This window comes from Ipomoea nil, unplaced genomic scaffold, assembly GCF_001879475.1.
Source record: "Ipomoea nil cultivar Tokyo-kokei standard unplaced genomic scaffold, Asagao_1.1 scaffold3069, whole genome shotgun sequence".
NCBI classification, from domain to species: domain Eukaryota; kingdom Viridiplantae; phylum Streptophyta; class Magnoliopsida; order Solanales; family Convolvulaceae; genus Ipomoea; species Ipomoea nil.
In genome coordinates, this window is record NW_017619497.1 from 1,615,288 (window position 1) to 1,631,416 (window position 16,129).

Below are 16,129 nucleotides of genomic sequence, written 5' to 3' on the forward strand. Positions count from 1 at the left end.
CCTCTCCAATTTTCTACTTTTTTGAAAAAATTTACATTTCTCCATTTTGGTAAACAACCCCTTAGCTCCTCCTTCAAGGAGGGGTTATTTCTCTTCCCAAGAGAAGAAAAATAAATGAAGAGAGAAGCAACTACTATGCACGTTTCGTGCACAGCAGTGCACTTCTTTATTTTTTTTTAAAAAAAAATAGTTTTTTTTTTCTTCTTTTCTCCCATATTCTCTTTCATAATCATACTTACAAAAACTCCTAAAAATCACAAAAAAAAAAAAAAAAAACTCCACCATAATGAATGCTCTATAGTTTCAGGGATATTTCTATATATTTTTATTTGCTCTATAGTTTCAGGAATATTTCTATATTTTTTTATTTTTTTCTTTTGTATCTTTTATAAATTTTATAATATGACTAATGCGTACTCTACAAATAATTTGCTCCCTCAACTACCAATTCTAAAGGATGAAATTTGTATTACACTTCACACATTCGAGCACAACATAAAATTGATTGCTGACACTACAAGTTATTTGCTCTCTCGACTACCATTCAAGTTATTTGCGGACATTATAATTTGTACGGTCTGCAATCAATTTTATGTTGTGCGTGAATGTGTAAAGTATAATACAAATTTCAATCCCTTGGGATTGGTAGTTGAAAGAGCAAATTACTTGTAGGATCCTCAATCAAGTTAACCACTCATGGGGTCCTCCAAATATAGTAAGTTAATGCTATATGGAGTTTTTAAGTATAGTGAGTTTGTCACGTTTAATCCTAAATTTTCAAGTTAACTAATTGTGGTCTTTTAACTTTCAACTTAACTACTCATGATCCTTCAACTATCAAATTTTAACTACATATGGTCCTTCAACTTTAAAAATTTAACTAGCCAGTGTCTTCTAGAAGGACCACGGTTGGTTAAAATTTGATAATTGTAGGACTATGGTGGTTAACTTGAAAACTGGAGGATCTCTCGAACGCATCGAAGTGATCAATTTAAAAGTTTAGAATTAAACATGTCAAAAGCACTATACTTAGAGGAGGACCCAAATAATATTAACCCCGTTTGGTAAAATAGTAGCTTATCAGTCAATTTTATTTATTTATTTATTTATTTTTATCACTATTAGCTGTTTGACTTAGTTAAAAAAATCAATATAAGTATTTGGTTAATCAGTCAGCTTTTTATAACTCTAAAAATCCTAAAATTCAAAAAGCTGCTGTTCAAAGCAACTTTACCAAACAGCTATCAGCTACCAACTAATTTACCAAACACTTTTTACAATCAGCTAATGTTATCAGCTAGTTATACCATCTAACCCAAACAGCTAACAGCTATCGATTAACAGCCATTTACCAAACAGGTCAATCACCCATATAATACTTGTCAAAACTCATATGATTTAAACTTCCATGCAAATTTTAAAAACAAAACCATATGGTAGCAAGTAGCAACCCAATATGTAATCATAAACGATAAAAATATATTAAAACTTTGAAAAGTTTTTAAGAAAGCAATTAACCTGTAGCAACTACCAAACAAAAACAACAAAACAACTAATAACATTGTACTAATTAAACTCTTTGGTCTTGCTAGTCAAAGAAACAGTAACAGATTGTTGTTAAACATGCAGGGCTCAAGCCAGAGAGTGGAAGCTAAGATTATCCCAGTTTTCACTATCTCCATAGCTCTTCTTCACACCTTGTGCAGTAAGCAATTCCTTCTGTGAGTAAATATGTATACAACAGAACAATATTTCGGGCAGGCAACCGAACAATCGTTCTTCACATTAGAAACTTATCTCTCGCCTTTCAGCAAAGAATTTACCGCTTACACACATGTCGGGCAGCAGTGCCAGCCAGACTGCGGTATCAGCTGCATCTTCGGGGGAAATACTCCCGGCCCAACCCGTCATGGCGGTCTTCACCCAACCCGGACAATAGCAATTGATGTATATCTTTTGACCCTCTTCACGTCCTGAAAGTTCGTGCGCCATTAGCCTAGTGAAAGCGTTAACTGCAAGCTTTGATACCGAGTAGTCTGTAAGCGTTTCGGGCCACCCCCCCGACACCCAACTCCCATCTTTTGCTTGGTCTAGAAATTTTTCCACCATCTGATCAATAAATTCCTCTGATAGTGACTCGACATCTTCCAGTTTTTCTCTCATTTCAACGTTTTCGATTTTCTGGCAAAATCAAGCAAGATGGCATTATCTAAGATGCCATAACATAACACTTCTAGTTGCAAACTTGCAATTAAGAAACTCCGAAAACCAAAAGAAAGAAAGAAAAACGCTTTAATGATAAGTGGCAAGAACAGAAAAGCGTATAATTAATAGCCCTTACTTACATTCCGCTTGCCTGTAAATCTTCCTAATCGAGAGGACACACTAACAATACGCCCGCCTGCAGTTGAGGGCCTCATCAATGGAATCATAGCTTTAATCATATTTTTCGTGCCATAATAGTTTGTCTTGATAACTGTTTCTGCATGCTCCACAGAGTTTTCTTTACCAAAGTTGAAATTAACACCTGCATTGTTTATCTAGACATTTGCAAAAACAATTAGTGAATACTTATAAAAAGTAGAGAGAAATAACGATAAGAATAATAAATTAAAGCAGCTCCAAGATTCACACACAAAGAGAAAAGGAAAAAATGGATTCATAAAAGTAAAGAAAAAACAAAACTTTAGAATACTTAAAATGAGTCTCAAAGTGACACCTATTCTAATAACACCGAATGGAAAGCATACCAATATATCTATAACACCGTATTCTTCTTTTATCCAATTAGAAAACGTCTCTATTGATACAGGATCTACAATGTCCAGTTGATGGAATACTACATTCAACCCTCCTTCTTGCAACACCTTTACTGATTCTTCTCCAACGGCCGTCTCTCGCGAAGTAAGAACTACTGTCAAGCCATGCATTGCAAGTTGGTGAGTGATCTCGAATCCAATTCCTCTATTTGCTCCGGACACCACAGCAATCGTCTCTGTTGTCCACCATCTGAACATAATAAACACTTATAACTCCAATGCTGAGAATTTATTATTCATTTCAATATGTGTTTCACACAATGATTCATACTTTATTTCCATTTAGTGGTAACTTGAATAATTTAAAGCAGCAAAAGAAATACCATATGTTGCAGATTGTTAACATAATGTGGAAATTGAATTGGATTAAGGTTAAATACAGTGTGTAGTAACACTAAGGGTGTGTTTGGTTGACAGGTTTAGCCATCAAGAATGGGTATCAAAGTCATTATTATTGTTTGGTTGACAGGTTTGTAGAACACTACTATAGGTTTTGATTACCCCTTAATTTAAAAACCCATTCCCTAATAAAATAATGGTTTCATTCCATTATTCCTCGTCATACATAATCAAACAGCAATATTGATAATCATTCACATTCCACCCTACTACCAAACATGCAAAATACTTTCACCAAAACCCATTACAATTACCAAGTATTTGATATTCATTCCGATTCCCGAACCAAACACATCCTAAATTTTCATGATTTCTTGGAAAGTGGACCTTTTCAATTCACCAAAAATGGAAATACTCAAATACCCAAAACAATGAAATCAATAAAATGATATCTTGCCAACAATTATGTAGTGTAATGACACCTCTAATACCATTCCAAATACAAGATCGAACCCCATACAAGATACTACCTTGTAAAGAATCACCCAGCAATACAGAACTTAAGGCAAAGGGTTAATGCCATTAAAATGAAGGGCACTTCCAGCTCTCATCAAAATTGGCAGACACAAGATTATAATTCCAAATCAAACATTTACCCAAACCTAAATTCTCAGTTAATTAAACAATTATTACCCATTTCAAGAAAACCATTATTGTTTAAAATTGTAGTTAGTTGGTCTATGTGAATTAGGGTTTCATTCATTATCTCTAGAAAAACAATTGGAATCACCCAAAAAGCATATAAACAGATAAAATGAATGGAATCACAGATATGTAAATATTGAATCCTTGAGGTGCTTTCATTCACCTTTGGTGATCTGAATAGGGAATGGTGCGGAGAAGAGAAATCTCTTGCCGTCTCTTCTCTCTTTTCTCTCTTGCCTTCTCTTTTTTATCCATAATTGTCCTCTCTTACTGTGCGTTTGTTCTAAAGAAAAGGCTTCACTTTTGCTGAACTTTTTCACCCATTTTTTCTTCCTTTTCCTAATAATGTTTGGTTGGGTGTTTTGAGAGAAAGAGAAAGAAGGGAAGATGTAACAGAAAGAGAGTGTTTCCTTGCGTTATTATTGGAGCAAAGCAACACCACACTCTCCGCCATTGTTTTGTTTGGACAACCAACCGCCATGTTTGCTCCCTCCAAGCTTGGCCAAGAATTAGGGAGATTTTTTCCCATTAAAAAAAATTTAATGTTAATACTTCAGTTTAAATAAATTAAATTTTATTTACAAATTGAGTAAATACCAATTTTGGTCCCAGGAGTATTAGTAAAATGACAATTTTGGTACATATGTTTAATTTCTACTACTTTTTATCCACGGCTATTGTTTTAGTGCTAAAATTCATCACGCCGATAACTCATTCTTTTAAGACATGTCGAAATCTAAAATTTTTAAGTGTATTCTCATCATTTTCAACTTAAGATCACGATTCTTTACAATGTAGTATTTGTTTTACATACTTTCTCAGAAATTTTTAGTCCAAAGAATCTAAGCCTCCAACATCGTACCCGAGTTCCTATTATTACTTACTCTCTTACCTTATTACTCATTTTACCTAATATATTTACAAACTAAAACTAGTACTATGAGTTGATAAACTTGTCAATATTAATCACCTAAATTTTAAATTTTCAGGCTAGTTGTCCCACACGAAAATATGCCTACAATTCAGTGAAGAAATTATTCACTGACTCACTGTGTGGTGGAAACTTTGGGTATACTATATATATATATATATATATATATATATATATATATATATTAATTAATTAATTAATCACCTACCTAAACTTATCCTATTGATTTTACCAGCATGCTCACATCATTTGGCTTTACTAGAATATGCATTCAATTCCTTAGCTTTAGTTTCATCACCCAATATTCATCATCTATTTCCAATATCTTATCTTCCAATAATACATAAGATATTTAAATAGGTTTTGTATCATTTCAACAATATTTAATAATCTTTTATATCTATTAATCTCAAATTAAATAAATTATAATTTAATTATAATTATTTTACATATAATTTATAATTATTTATATTATATATCATTAAAACAACAACAACAACAAAAAGTAAAACAAAATGACAAAAAGAGAGAAACAAAAAAAAAAAAAAACATTTTTTTTTGGTTTTTTCCACATGTTTGGATACTGTCGGTGTATCCAAATATTTGACTTTTTGTTCTCCATTGAGAATTCCCATTTACGTCGAGTAATCTACTATCAATTTATGTCAAAATTTATCCCTTTTTTTTTTGGACAATTTCTCACCGAGTCCGTAAGCCATGGCGTCATCTTCCCTTCTACACCCTTCTATCATTTTTGAGTTCTTTTTTATTATAAAATATTTAAATACCAATGACTTTGCAATCTAGTGATGTGAAGTGATTTTTTAAAATAATTTTTCTCTTTTGTTTATTTTATATGGTATGTCCTAGTGATGCTTGTATATATTGGTTTGGTTGAAATAAAAATTTACATTTACTCGAAAAAGAAGTATGAAGTGACTCTCCCAAATAAGAGGTCATGAGTTTGAGCTTCACAGATACTACACTAACAGAATCAGTAGTACTAAAAAAATAAATATTGCTAAATGATATGTAATATTATTATATTTATATTTATTGATTATTTATAAATTCTATCATTCTATTACAAACCAACAAATAAAGTTATTATATATATATATTTTTTATTTAGAAAATGGTCAAATAAGTTTTTGAATTTTATGTCAAGGACCTTGTGGTCCAATGATACCAAGTTTACTCCCTTAAGTATGGGAGGTTGTGGGATTGAGCCTTAGTGGAGGAGGCGTTGATTCTTTGTGCTTCAATTGGAAAAAGTTTTTGAATCTATCTACATCTACAATTTTAATAAGAGCCAATAATGTTAGACCCTTAACTGGAATAAAAAAAAATGTCGGTCCTAATTGTTTCTTAAAATGAATGTTTCATATTATTTTGATTTTAGTATTTCTTAATGATTTTCCGTATTTACCCTTTATTATATTGTTTTCTTCCCTTAAATAACCTTAAATTCCGTTAGTATAAACTTGCTTAACGGAATATTCCGTTAACTATTTATTATTCTTAACTTACTCATTAATTTCTATAAGAGATGTCTTAGGATCGAACCACATCTCAAGTAGAGTTGACATAATTGTTAAACATATACTACGAATATGTTACAAAGTATTAAAAAATATAATATAAAATTTAATATAAACTTTGGTCAAATAATTAGCTCATCTAAATACATAGCATTCAATGATTATAAATCAGGAACTTTGAAAATCATTTGATTTTCTTTCATTTAAAAAAGGGAAAATCAACGATTTGGTCCCTCAATTGTTAGCGAAATATCAATGTAGTCCCTTAATCACGAAATCATCGATTTAGTCCCTGGAAATAACTGTTTTTAGTTGATTTGGCCCCTCCGACCGTAGCCCGTTGAAAATCCGGTGACTGCTCCGATTTGGCATGGGTAAATTTGTCATTTCGTTCTAAAATGAACAAAAAAGGGTTTCGCCGGAAAAAAACGGTTTACTCTTGACGCCGGGCGGTTCACAAAGTTTCCGGTGGAGAATTCGAGCTCTGAGCAGCTTGTTATAGCTCATAACTTGATGCAAATCCCCATGAAGAGGCTGCAGAAAGAGTTCTACACTATTTTATCTGGAAATCGCTACTTTCTGGATCCCTCAACCAGGTGTTCCGGAGGAGGATCATCGACGAAATCCAGTGTTTCAGATTTGGGAGACGATGCTTCCGAGGAAGATGAAGACACAGTTGGTCGAGCCGCGACGGCGAGAGTTCCCGACGCGGCGGTTGCGGATTTGAAAGCCGTCGCGGAATGCAGGATCGGAGCTGGATACGGAAAAGAGTGCATGAAGATTTACACCATAATCCGAAAATCCATCGTGGATGAGACTCTGTATTATCTGGGATTGGAAAACTCCAGCACTTCCCAGATTCAGAAAATGGATTGGCTAACATTGGACGAGAGAGTTAAGAATTGGCTGTCTGCTGTGAAAATCGTCGTGACAACTCTCTTCCTCGGAGAGAGGATTCTCTGCAGCGAGGTTTTCTCGGCTTCCGACGACATCAAAGAGTCGTGTTTCACGGCAATCAAAAAAGACGGCGCGATTTCGGTGTTGGGATTTGCGGAATACGTTGGGAAATATAAGAAGCTACCCATCGAGAAAATGTTCCATTTTTTGGATCTTTACGAAGCGGTTTCGGAGCTATGGCCGGAAATTGAGTCCATTTTCGACTTCACCTCCACCGCGGCGGTGAGGTCTCAGGCAGTGATGTCACTCCTAAAGCTCGGAGAAGCCATTAGAGCGATGCTTACGGAGTTTGAGACAGCGGTTCAGAAGGATTCCTCGAAACCGCCGGGCCGTCCATCCGCTCACTCGGTACATGATGAAATACCTCGTTTTCTTCTCCGATTACAACGGCGAAGTTTCTGAAATCGTCGCGGACTGGCCGTTGTCGACAAACTCGCCGTTGCCGGAGGCGTACTTCTCGACTCCTCACCCCGAAGACGACGATTCCGGCGCCTCCGCCGTCTCCGAGCGCTTCGCATGGGTAATGAATAAGACCAAAATGCGAAATGACAAATTTACCCATGCCAAATCGGAGCAGTCGCCGGATTTTCAACGGGCTATGGTCGGAGGGGCCAAATCAACTAAAAACAGTTATTTCCAGGGACTAAATCGATGATTTCGTGATTAAGGGACTACATTGATATTTCGCTAACAATTGAGGGACCAAATCGTTGATTTTCCCTTTAAAAAAATAAATAAATGATTATACGCCACTTTATTGCTCTTATTAAATTAAAAATAAATTAGTAGCTAGAACAAAAAATAATACATATGCATTTAATTAATTTAGAATTAGATGTCTATAATGCCTCTATTTAAAATGAATTATTCATTATAAAAAAAAATAAAAAGAGATATAATTTCATTAGTTATATTATCTTTATTTTATATAATTCAAAGATTCCTTACCTTCAAATTTATTAATTTATTATATTCACTACATTATCTATTGTCTTCTTTTTACATTATCTTGTAATTAAATATCAAAGTTATAATACAAAATATGTTATATATATATTTATTTATTTACCAAGTATTTTATAGAAATATAATAAATATTAATATTTTGTTCAATACTTTCACATGATAACTTATGACACACATCTCACAACACATGAAACATGTAGGGGAAATTAAACTACCACTATCAAATATCAACATGTGCTTGTAATATAAAGAGTTCATAGCACAACTAAAATCCCAGTCATAAACACAACAAGGCAAATCTAAAGCTTCCTACACCATAATCTCATTACATGATGAATCCCTCTATGCTACTAACAATAACCTAATTGCATATGACATACTACCAATAATAATAAAAAAAATAATTAAAAAAAACATGTACTGAAGATGAAGACAATGACAATGCTACCCAAACGAGAATTAGAGAAATTTAAACCAAAAGTTGTATTTATTTAGACTATTGCTTTTAGACTAAGTATTTAGACTAGCGTTATTACAAAGTTGCAAACATTTATTTTGGAATAAGGTTCAAATTGGTCACTGAACGTAACATGAAAATGCAATTAGGCAACCGAACACTCAAAAACGTGCAATTAAGCCACTGATCACTCCAAATGTATGCAATTTTACCGGATAAAAGGTTACTATCAATTGTAGCAGGTTACCTACTTACGTGACAGCTGAATTTGAATTTTAAATAATTTTTAATAATATTTTTTTAAAAAAAATTGAAAAAATTTAAATAAAAAAATAAAACATAAAAAATAAAAATAAAACAGACGGGGGTAGCCAACGGCCACCTGTCAATTTTTTTTTAAAAAAAAAATTATTATCAAAACTTATTTAAAATTATTCAAAATTTATTAAAAATTATTTCGTTCAGTAACCTAATTACATTTCCAGGTTACGATTAGTGGCCAATTTGAACCTTATTCCATTTATTTTTGTGACAGTTATATATAATCAATCTCTCATATATTATCTTGAATCAGTAATATTTATTTCAAGATATATGCAAGAACATCTTCTATATAATATTGCATTGATATACTTTGAAATATTTATTTAAAAAGAATCATTGGGCATTATCTCATTCGCGCAAAGCGCGTAGAAAAACTAGTTTTATTAAAAAAAAGTCAATTAGACACATAAATTTTCAAAAGTTGCAATTAAACCCTAAAAAATGTTACTCCATATGTTGGAGCATTGAAGTTTAGAAACCGGTTGGTGACCTATAATTGCAGGTCACTAGGGTTTCGACGAGCCTCCAGCCAACTCCCGCAAGCCTCCAACCAATTTCCGGAACAATCACTGACGACTGTCACGTTTAGAGAATGAGACCAAGTTGGTCGCCTTCTTCAAACGCGGCTAGCGATTGTTGTCGGTGTTTGTCAGCAGAAATTGGTCTGAGGCTTGCTAGAACCCTAGTGACCTTCAATTACAGGTCATCAATCAGTTTTTGGGCTTCAATACTTCAAAATAACATGTTTATTTGTTTAATTACAACTTTTGAAAGTTTAAGGGCCTAATTAATTTTTGAGTAAAGTTTAGAGATCTATTTGGTCAATTTTTAATTATTAATTCACATAATTTTTTTGGAATTATTTGGAGCTCTAGACTTTTACTCCTCCCTTATCTTCTGTGGACCGTTGCCATTTTGTCTTTGTATATTACTCTTTACTCTTTAGTGATATTGTTATTTTAAAAAGGAATAAGGCTCATATTAGCCATCAAACGTAACGTGAAAATGTAATTAGATCATTTAACTAAAAAAAATGTAATTAGATCATTCAACATTGTAAAATCATGTAATTTGTCTCAAATGACCTATAGTAGCAGATTATCAACCGGTAATTAGTTAAAAAATAAAAATTAAATTAAAAAAAGGATCTGCGATCGTCTCCATGGATCTGGTCCTCTGGAGTCGAAAGACAGCCATTGGACGCAAATAGAAGCACCAATAACAAGAGAGAGAGAGCCAAACGTTGACAGTCATGGTCACCTGGCCAGAAGCACTACTGATTCGCCACCATTGAACACTCTGCCTTCTCTCTCACCCAAAACTCAAAACACCACCATCAGCGCTATCACCCCGAGTCGAGCCGGAGATCGGAGTAACACCATCGCCATGGCTGAACATCCTATTGTCGACGCCGTGGCCGCCCACCGTCCGCCATCGCAACGCCAACCAATCGACGATTTGCAAAACACCCCAAAGCTTCGTCGTCGTGTTTCTTCGAGTTCCGTCGCCGCCATTGCTCTTGGAGGGAAGCTGGGAAGCCTCACCGCCGTTGTCCCCTTTTTTGCTTCCCGATCTGGTGATCTCCGAACCCTATTTCTATTTTTTTTTTTGTTTTAAAATAATTTTAAATTTCTTTTTAAAATTTTTAATTAATTATTTGTTGATAACTTGCCACTGCAAGTCACTTAGGACAAATTACATAATTTTACAATGTTGAATGATTTAATTGCACTTTTTTTTTTAATTGAGTAACCCAATTGTATTTTCACATTACGTTGGCTAATTTGAACTTTATTTCTTTATAAAATTTGAAACAGTGGTGCTTTTCACGTGGCATGTCTCATATCCATACGTACTTCACTGCTTCTTTCATACCATGCTCAATTTATCTCTTATTTTATGCTGTTTTAATTAATAAAAATTTGTTATTAGGAGAAATTCAGTTAAAAATAATAATCTTTTAACCAAATCAGCATAAATATATATTCTCAAGAGTATAAATACCGTTTTTCCTATAAATAGTGTTCAACCCATACCGCGGGTTCTTCGATTTTCACTATCTCAATCATTACAAGGAGTTTCCTCATCCCAATATCCAAGAAATGTAAGGTCTTGAGTCTGTTCTCTTATCATTTCGTTTCTGTTTTTGTTCCTATAATTTCCATCACCCTGCGATTTCTGTGTTTATGTGTGTATCTATCATAAAGTTCATACTTTTTTCACTTTTAACTTTTAGTTTGTTGGTGAACTTGTTTCTATTCTCAACAAATTATCAGTTTTATTACGTGTGTATTTATTATTCTAATTTTATCACTTAGAATTATTCTTGATTTTGTTCTCTTACTGTGCATGAAGTGCATAGATCAGCGATTTAGTCTCAGTTTCCTCCATCCATTGAACCCTTTTGGAAACATTTCTTTACAATATCATGTTAGGATAACTTCTTATATTACAAGATGATTAAATAAAAAAATTGTATTTCACATTCTTGCTTAGTTTAACTATTATTGCCATTGCCCGAGACTGTGCACTAAGTAAATCCCGCCTTGTAACCCTACACTGCTGGAAATTATGGAATTCCCAACCACCTGAAAGTGATTTTAAATCAAGTCGAAAGCAAAAAGTGGTCGGAAATAGCAACAAAGGTTTTTTCAGATACCAAAAGTGGTCGGAACAAGGCTTTTGACTTGATTTAAGATCACTTTCAGGTGGTCGGAAATTCCATAATTTCCAGCAGTGCTAGTCGGTAAAGAACCACAAGGAGATAAACCTGTCTAGGTTACCCATAGCTTACCGGTGCTGGGATTAGAACTCGTGATTTTGTGATTACAAGTTTGTATCCTTAGCAAACTTGGCAGGGGTTACCCCCACTAGTGATTGACTACAGTTAGAAACTTGGAATTTTTAGGCATGTATTTTCTGAATATGCTATAATTTGTCTTTAAGTATATGCTATTGTGGCATTTGGTTACAGAAAAGAGTAAAAAGGAGAAAAAAGATATGTCACACAGGTCTGATTGGTGGTTGCTATCAGTGGCAATCCTAATATTGACTACAGTTTCTCAAACTATACAAACTCAGGATGGGGTAAAAACTGAAGTTTTCCTATCCCCCAAGTTTGAGTTGGAACCTGGATCAGTCTCTAACAAGTTCTATTACGATATCGACTTTCCAAGAGGCCACATTGCTATAAAAGAGTTTGTTGCAGAAGTGGTTGATGAGGCAGGAAACTCGATCCCACTTCACGAAACATATCTACACCACTGGCTTGTTGTAAGATACTTTATACGTCAAGGTGTTAAAGCTCCAAATTATCACCCCAATATGGGGTTCCAAGAACCGGATTATATTTCTGCAAGGAACTCTGGGGTTTGTGGCAGTACCCTTACACAATATTTTGGGCTTGGATCGGAGACGAGGAAGACTGACACTCACGTTCCAGATCCTTATGGAATTGAAGCTGGCAATCCAGCAGATATCCCGCAGGGCTACGAGGAGAAATGGATGCTTAATGTGCATGCAATTGATACACGAGGAGTAGAAGATAGGTTGGGATGTACTGAGTGCCGGTGCAATCTGTATAATGTCACCGAGGATGAGTCTGCAAAAGCTATCGAGGATGATTACATTGGTGGCTTAAGATGTTGCTATGATGGGACAAGATGCAGAGTAAAAGAAGGGGTTCAGAGTATTAAGAGAAGTCTCTACCTAAAGTACACCGTCAAGTATGTCGACTGGGAGCCATCCATTGTGCCTGTCAAAATATATATATTTGATGTCACCGATACATGGAAAAAGTCGAATGATTCAACAGGGTACAATTCAATGCACCACTGCAAGGTGATTGAACGCTAACTTAAGTTTTATTATTATTATTGAATAGTTTGAAAGAATTCCTACCTTGACTTTTGATTAGTATTTGCAGATATAATATAATAGTTAAAGACTGAAGTGTTTGTGCAGTTTGCTGTGTGAGAAGCATTAGAGTTTTTGGTTTTTGTTAAGAGTCCACATTGATAAAATAAGAGAGAACATATGGGTTTATAAGGCCCTGGGTTAGACTAGTTAATTGGTTGGATTCAGTCTTTTAGTGTGGTTTGGCCATGTGGGGCCCAAAGCCACACGCTTTTAGCAGTACTTTCAAGTAGCCAACTTTTCTTATCAGATAATTTAATTTAGTTGAACTGTCTTGATTCACAGATTGAATACAGTGTGGAGCCTTGTTCCACTGCAGCAGCTAAGAGTGGATGTGTTCATACTAAAAGATTAAGTGTGAGTTTTCCAAGTGGTGGGGATGTTATCTATGGTGTTGCACACCAGCACACAGGGGGTACTGGTTCTACTCTTTACGGGGAGGTATTTTCGTCTTAACCCTTTTTTTTCCCCTTTGTTACACATTCGGAGTTCATACATTGATTGTTTGGGAGAATTTCCATTTTTCGCAAAGAATCCCATTCTGGTAGTATTCTATCGTGTGTTTCTCCTTAAACTTTGTCTGCTAAACCTGTTTAGGATGGACGGGCCATATGCTCATCGCTTCCAATCTATGGAGAAGGAATGGAACCGGGAAATGAATCTGGCTATATTGTAGGAATGACAACCTGCTATCCTCAACCTGGCACGGTCAAGATTGCTGACGGGGAGTCTCTGACCATTGTGTCTAATTATAGCAGCCATCAAAGCCATACCGGAGTCATGGGGCTTTTCTACATTTTAGTTGCTGATCCGGTACCAGAATCTCGTTCTTTCCTTCGTTCTCAAATTAAGGTTGGATTTTCTCCCTCCCACATACAAATCTCATACTCTCTGAGAACTTCTTAGTCTCACCGTGATTTAACACAAATACTTCTTTACCTAATACAAGCACTTGTAAACCATATAAAAACCGGATGGTATTGAAACTTAACGGTTCACTGAAATTAAATCCAATCCAAAATTCGGTTTGTGCAGGGTGGTGAGATGATGATACTACCAAATGCTATTTTGATTTTAGCATTTGTTGGAATTGCAGTGCTTGGTGTTGCTGTTATTATGAGTCGGCGTCGGGGTGAAAGGGAGAATGATTATGAACCTATAGTGATGTGAGGGAGGCTTTGCCTTAGATTGAGAATTGATGCTTAATTAAATCCAATCCAACATGTGATGTGTTTAGCACTTTGTTAATCACATGTAAGTTAGTTTTATAATAAGGTGGATTGCAATGTCATATATTTTGTATTCTGTAAGTTGTATAAGTTGTATGCTTTCTTTTATATACCTCTCTACAAAGTACGAGATACAACTTTACAGAACACATAAAAAAATTTCGGTAATTTCCTTAAAATGTACGGAGTAATGTATAAAGAGTTGTCTTTGAGAATTGCTGTCCAAGGATTTGCAACTCTTTTACTTGGCTACATTTTATGACTCCTTAAAGCAATGTAGTCAAATGTAGTGTTAGCTTATACATTATATTATACTTTTTTTTTTTTTGAAAATATACATTATATTATACTTATTTATTTGTACATTTATAATTTTTTTTTTCGATTGTACCATTCTTCTTTTCTCTTTTCCTCTTTTAAGTTATTAGTGTTGTTAAATGATGTTATTAAATTTGTTGATCTAATCATATGCAGGGAAAACTTGTATACAAATTCATTATGCTTTTGTTTGCAACCATACACACTTGTTGAAACCCAAATTCATGTTTCACTTTAAATTGGTCCTAGATGAATAAACATTTAACTCAAAGATACTACTTTTCACCTTCTTGCATTTCCCAAGTTATTTGCCTTGTTTATGCTAGTTCATTACATGCCCTTAATTAAATCTCACTTGTTATGTAAAGTGTAATTTTTTGTGAATAAGTTAGTAGTTAGAGCTTGATACGCTCACTTCCTCGTAGTTCGATACACAAAATAATTAGGAATATTTCCGGTATTTATTTGTTGTCATAATGTGCTATGACTAGCATTCTTAATTATTAGAGAATGAAACATTTCAATTGGCTATAACATTGCTTATGCAGAGAATATGCTTGATACATTTTGTTTAACTTGAAAGAGCATAAGCTTTAGCACGTGGTGCATAAAGAGAATATGCTTAAGTATTGTATATTTACATTCTGAAATCCTGTTGATACGAATTATATGCTTTACAATATATATGCAATTTGTATTGATATGGTATGATATATATATATATATATATATATATATATATATATATATTCACCATCATGCCAGTATGATTTTCGAAAACTTTTTGGACAGCGTATCAATTATATTATCATCTCTTCATATCTGTATAATTTTATTGGACCATGTCTGATTATCGCAAAAACATAAAAAATAAAAAAATTGACAATAATATGCCGTAATTTCTGTATGATTTTCGGAAAAAAAAAAAAAAACATGTTTTGGCCGTCGATTTGCGTCCGGTGGTAGGCGGCGACGACAGGTGTCGCGATGGTGGTTTCGACGCTCTAGTAGAGGGCGGCAACGGCTCTGGCTCTGCATCCTGGACATTTTGTGGCCGCTTTCGATTTTGTTGTTGTTGTTTTTGTTTTTGTTTTTGTTTTTTTTTTCTGCTGCTCATCTCGTCTGGAATGCTTGGCTGATCAATCTGACTAGCTGCATCAATAAAGTGCAAGGCAACCTTCTACACATACAAAAGTATTCCCATCTTTTTTTGCATTTTCTTGCAATCACGTTCGACTCGAGCGCGTTTGGCGACCATCCGGAACCTCTGGCGAGAGTTCTTGTTGAGCTAGATGGCGGATATCCATCTCGTCATCGCTTCCTCAGATGGCCGCTAAGGATCGGTACGGTGATCCGATTGATTTATCAGATGAATAATATGGATGGGATCGGATGCAAGTTTTTAACGCCGGTTAAATAGCACCTTTAACGTCGACTAAATTCCAAAATTGTTCTGGGCAACGTTGTATATATTATATATAACATCGGCTATTTAAATAGCCGATGTTATATATATATTTTAATTCAATTAATAAATATCTACAACATCAGCTAATACGAATTAGCCGACGTTGTAACTTTTTTTATTTTTTATTTTTAAAATAATATACAACGTCAACTAATACTAA

The 16,129-nt window shown here is 34.4% G+C and overlaps 2 protein-coding genes and 1 pseudogene across 3 annotated transcripts; 2 read left to right on the forward strand and 1 right to left on the reverse strand.

The window, feature by feature from the left end:
• Window positions 1–1,459: 1,459 nt before the first annotated feature.
• LOC109165567 (carbonyl reductase [NADPH] 1) lies at window positions 1,460–4,386 on the reverse strand. Its single transcript, XM_019314392.1, has 4 exons — window positions 4,027–4,386; window positions 2,751–3,009; window positions 2,346–2,540; window positions 1,460–2,181 (listed from the first exon to the last, which is right to left on the reverse strand). Exons 1-4 carry the CDS (start codon window positions 4,116–4,118, stop codon window positions 1,786–1,788), a joined length of 942 nt encoding a protein of 313 aa, XP_019169937.1. The 5' UTR covers window positions 4,119–4,386; the 3' UTR covers window positions 1,460–1,785.
• Window positions 4,387–6,737: 2,351 nt separating this feature from the next.
• LOC109164741 lies at window positions 6,738–9,628 on the forward strand (annotated as a pseudogene).
• Window positions 9,629–10,192: 564 nt separating this feature from the next.
• LOC109165757 lies at window positions 10,193–14,347 on the forward strand. Of its 2 annotated transcripts, none has more exons than XM_019314674.1 (5): window positions 10,193–10,615; window positions 12,014–12,879; window positions 13,240–13,395; window positions 13,552–13,806; window positions 13,990–14,347. In XM_019314674.1, exons 1-5 carry the CDS (start codon window positions 10,426–10,428, stop codon window positions 14,122–14,124), a joined length of 1,602 nt encoding a protein of 533 aa, XP_019170219.1. In that variant the 5' UTR covers window positions 10,193–10,425; the 3' UTR covers window positions 14,125–14,347. The 2 variants fall into 2 exon arrangements, with proteins under 2 accessions (XP_019170219.1, XP_019170220.1); XM_019314675.1 differs by lacking the exon at window positions 10,193–10,615 and adding an exon at window positions 11,005–11,143.
• Window positions 14,348–16,129: the final 1,782 nt, after the last annotated feature.

What these genes read in the sequence shown, in the direction of transcription:
- LOC109165567 (XM_019314392.1), bottom strand. Translation starts at nt 4,118, where the DNA reads ATGGATAAAAAAGAGAAGGCAAGAGAGAAAAGAGAGAAGAGACGGCAA. An exon ending in CCCTATTCAGATCACCAAAG is followed by an intron (nt 3,010 to 4,026) that starts GTGAATGAAAGC and finishes TATTATGTTCAG; the next exon opens with ATGGTGGACAACAGAGACGA. An exon ending in GATTTACAGGCAAGCGGAAT is followed by an intron (nt 2,182 to 2,345) that starts GTAAGTAAGGGC and finishes TGATTTTGCCAG; the next exon opens with AAAATCGAAAACGTTGAAAT.
- LOC109165757 (XM_019314674.1), top strand. Translation starts at nt 10,426, where the DNA reads ATGGCTGAACATCCTATTGTCGACGCCGTGGCCGCCCACCGTCCGCCA. An exon ending in GTTCTACTCTTTACGGGGAG is followed by an intron (nt 13,396 to 13,551) that starts GTATTTTCGTCT and finishes AAACCTGTTTAG; the next exon opens with GATGGACGGGCCATATGCTC. An exon ending in TCCTTCGTTCTCAAATTAAG is followed by an intron (nt 13,807 to 13,989) that starts GTTGGATTTTCT and finishes CGGTTTGTGCAG; the next exon opens with GGTGGTGAGATGATGATACT.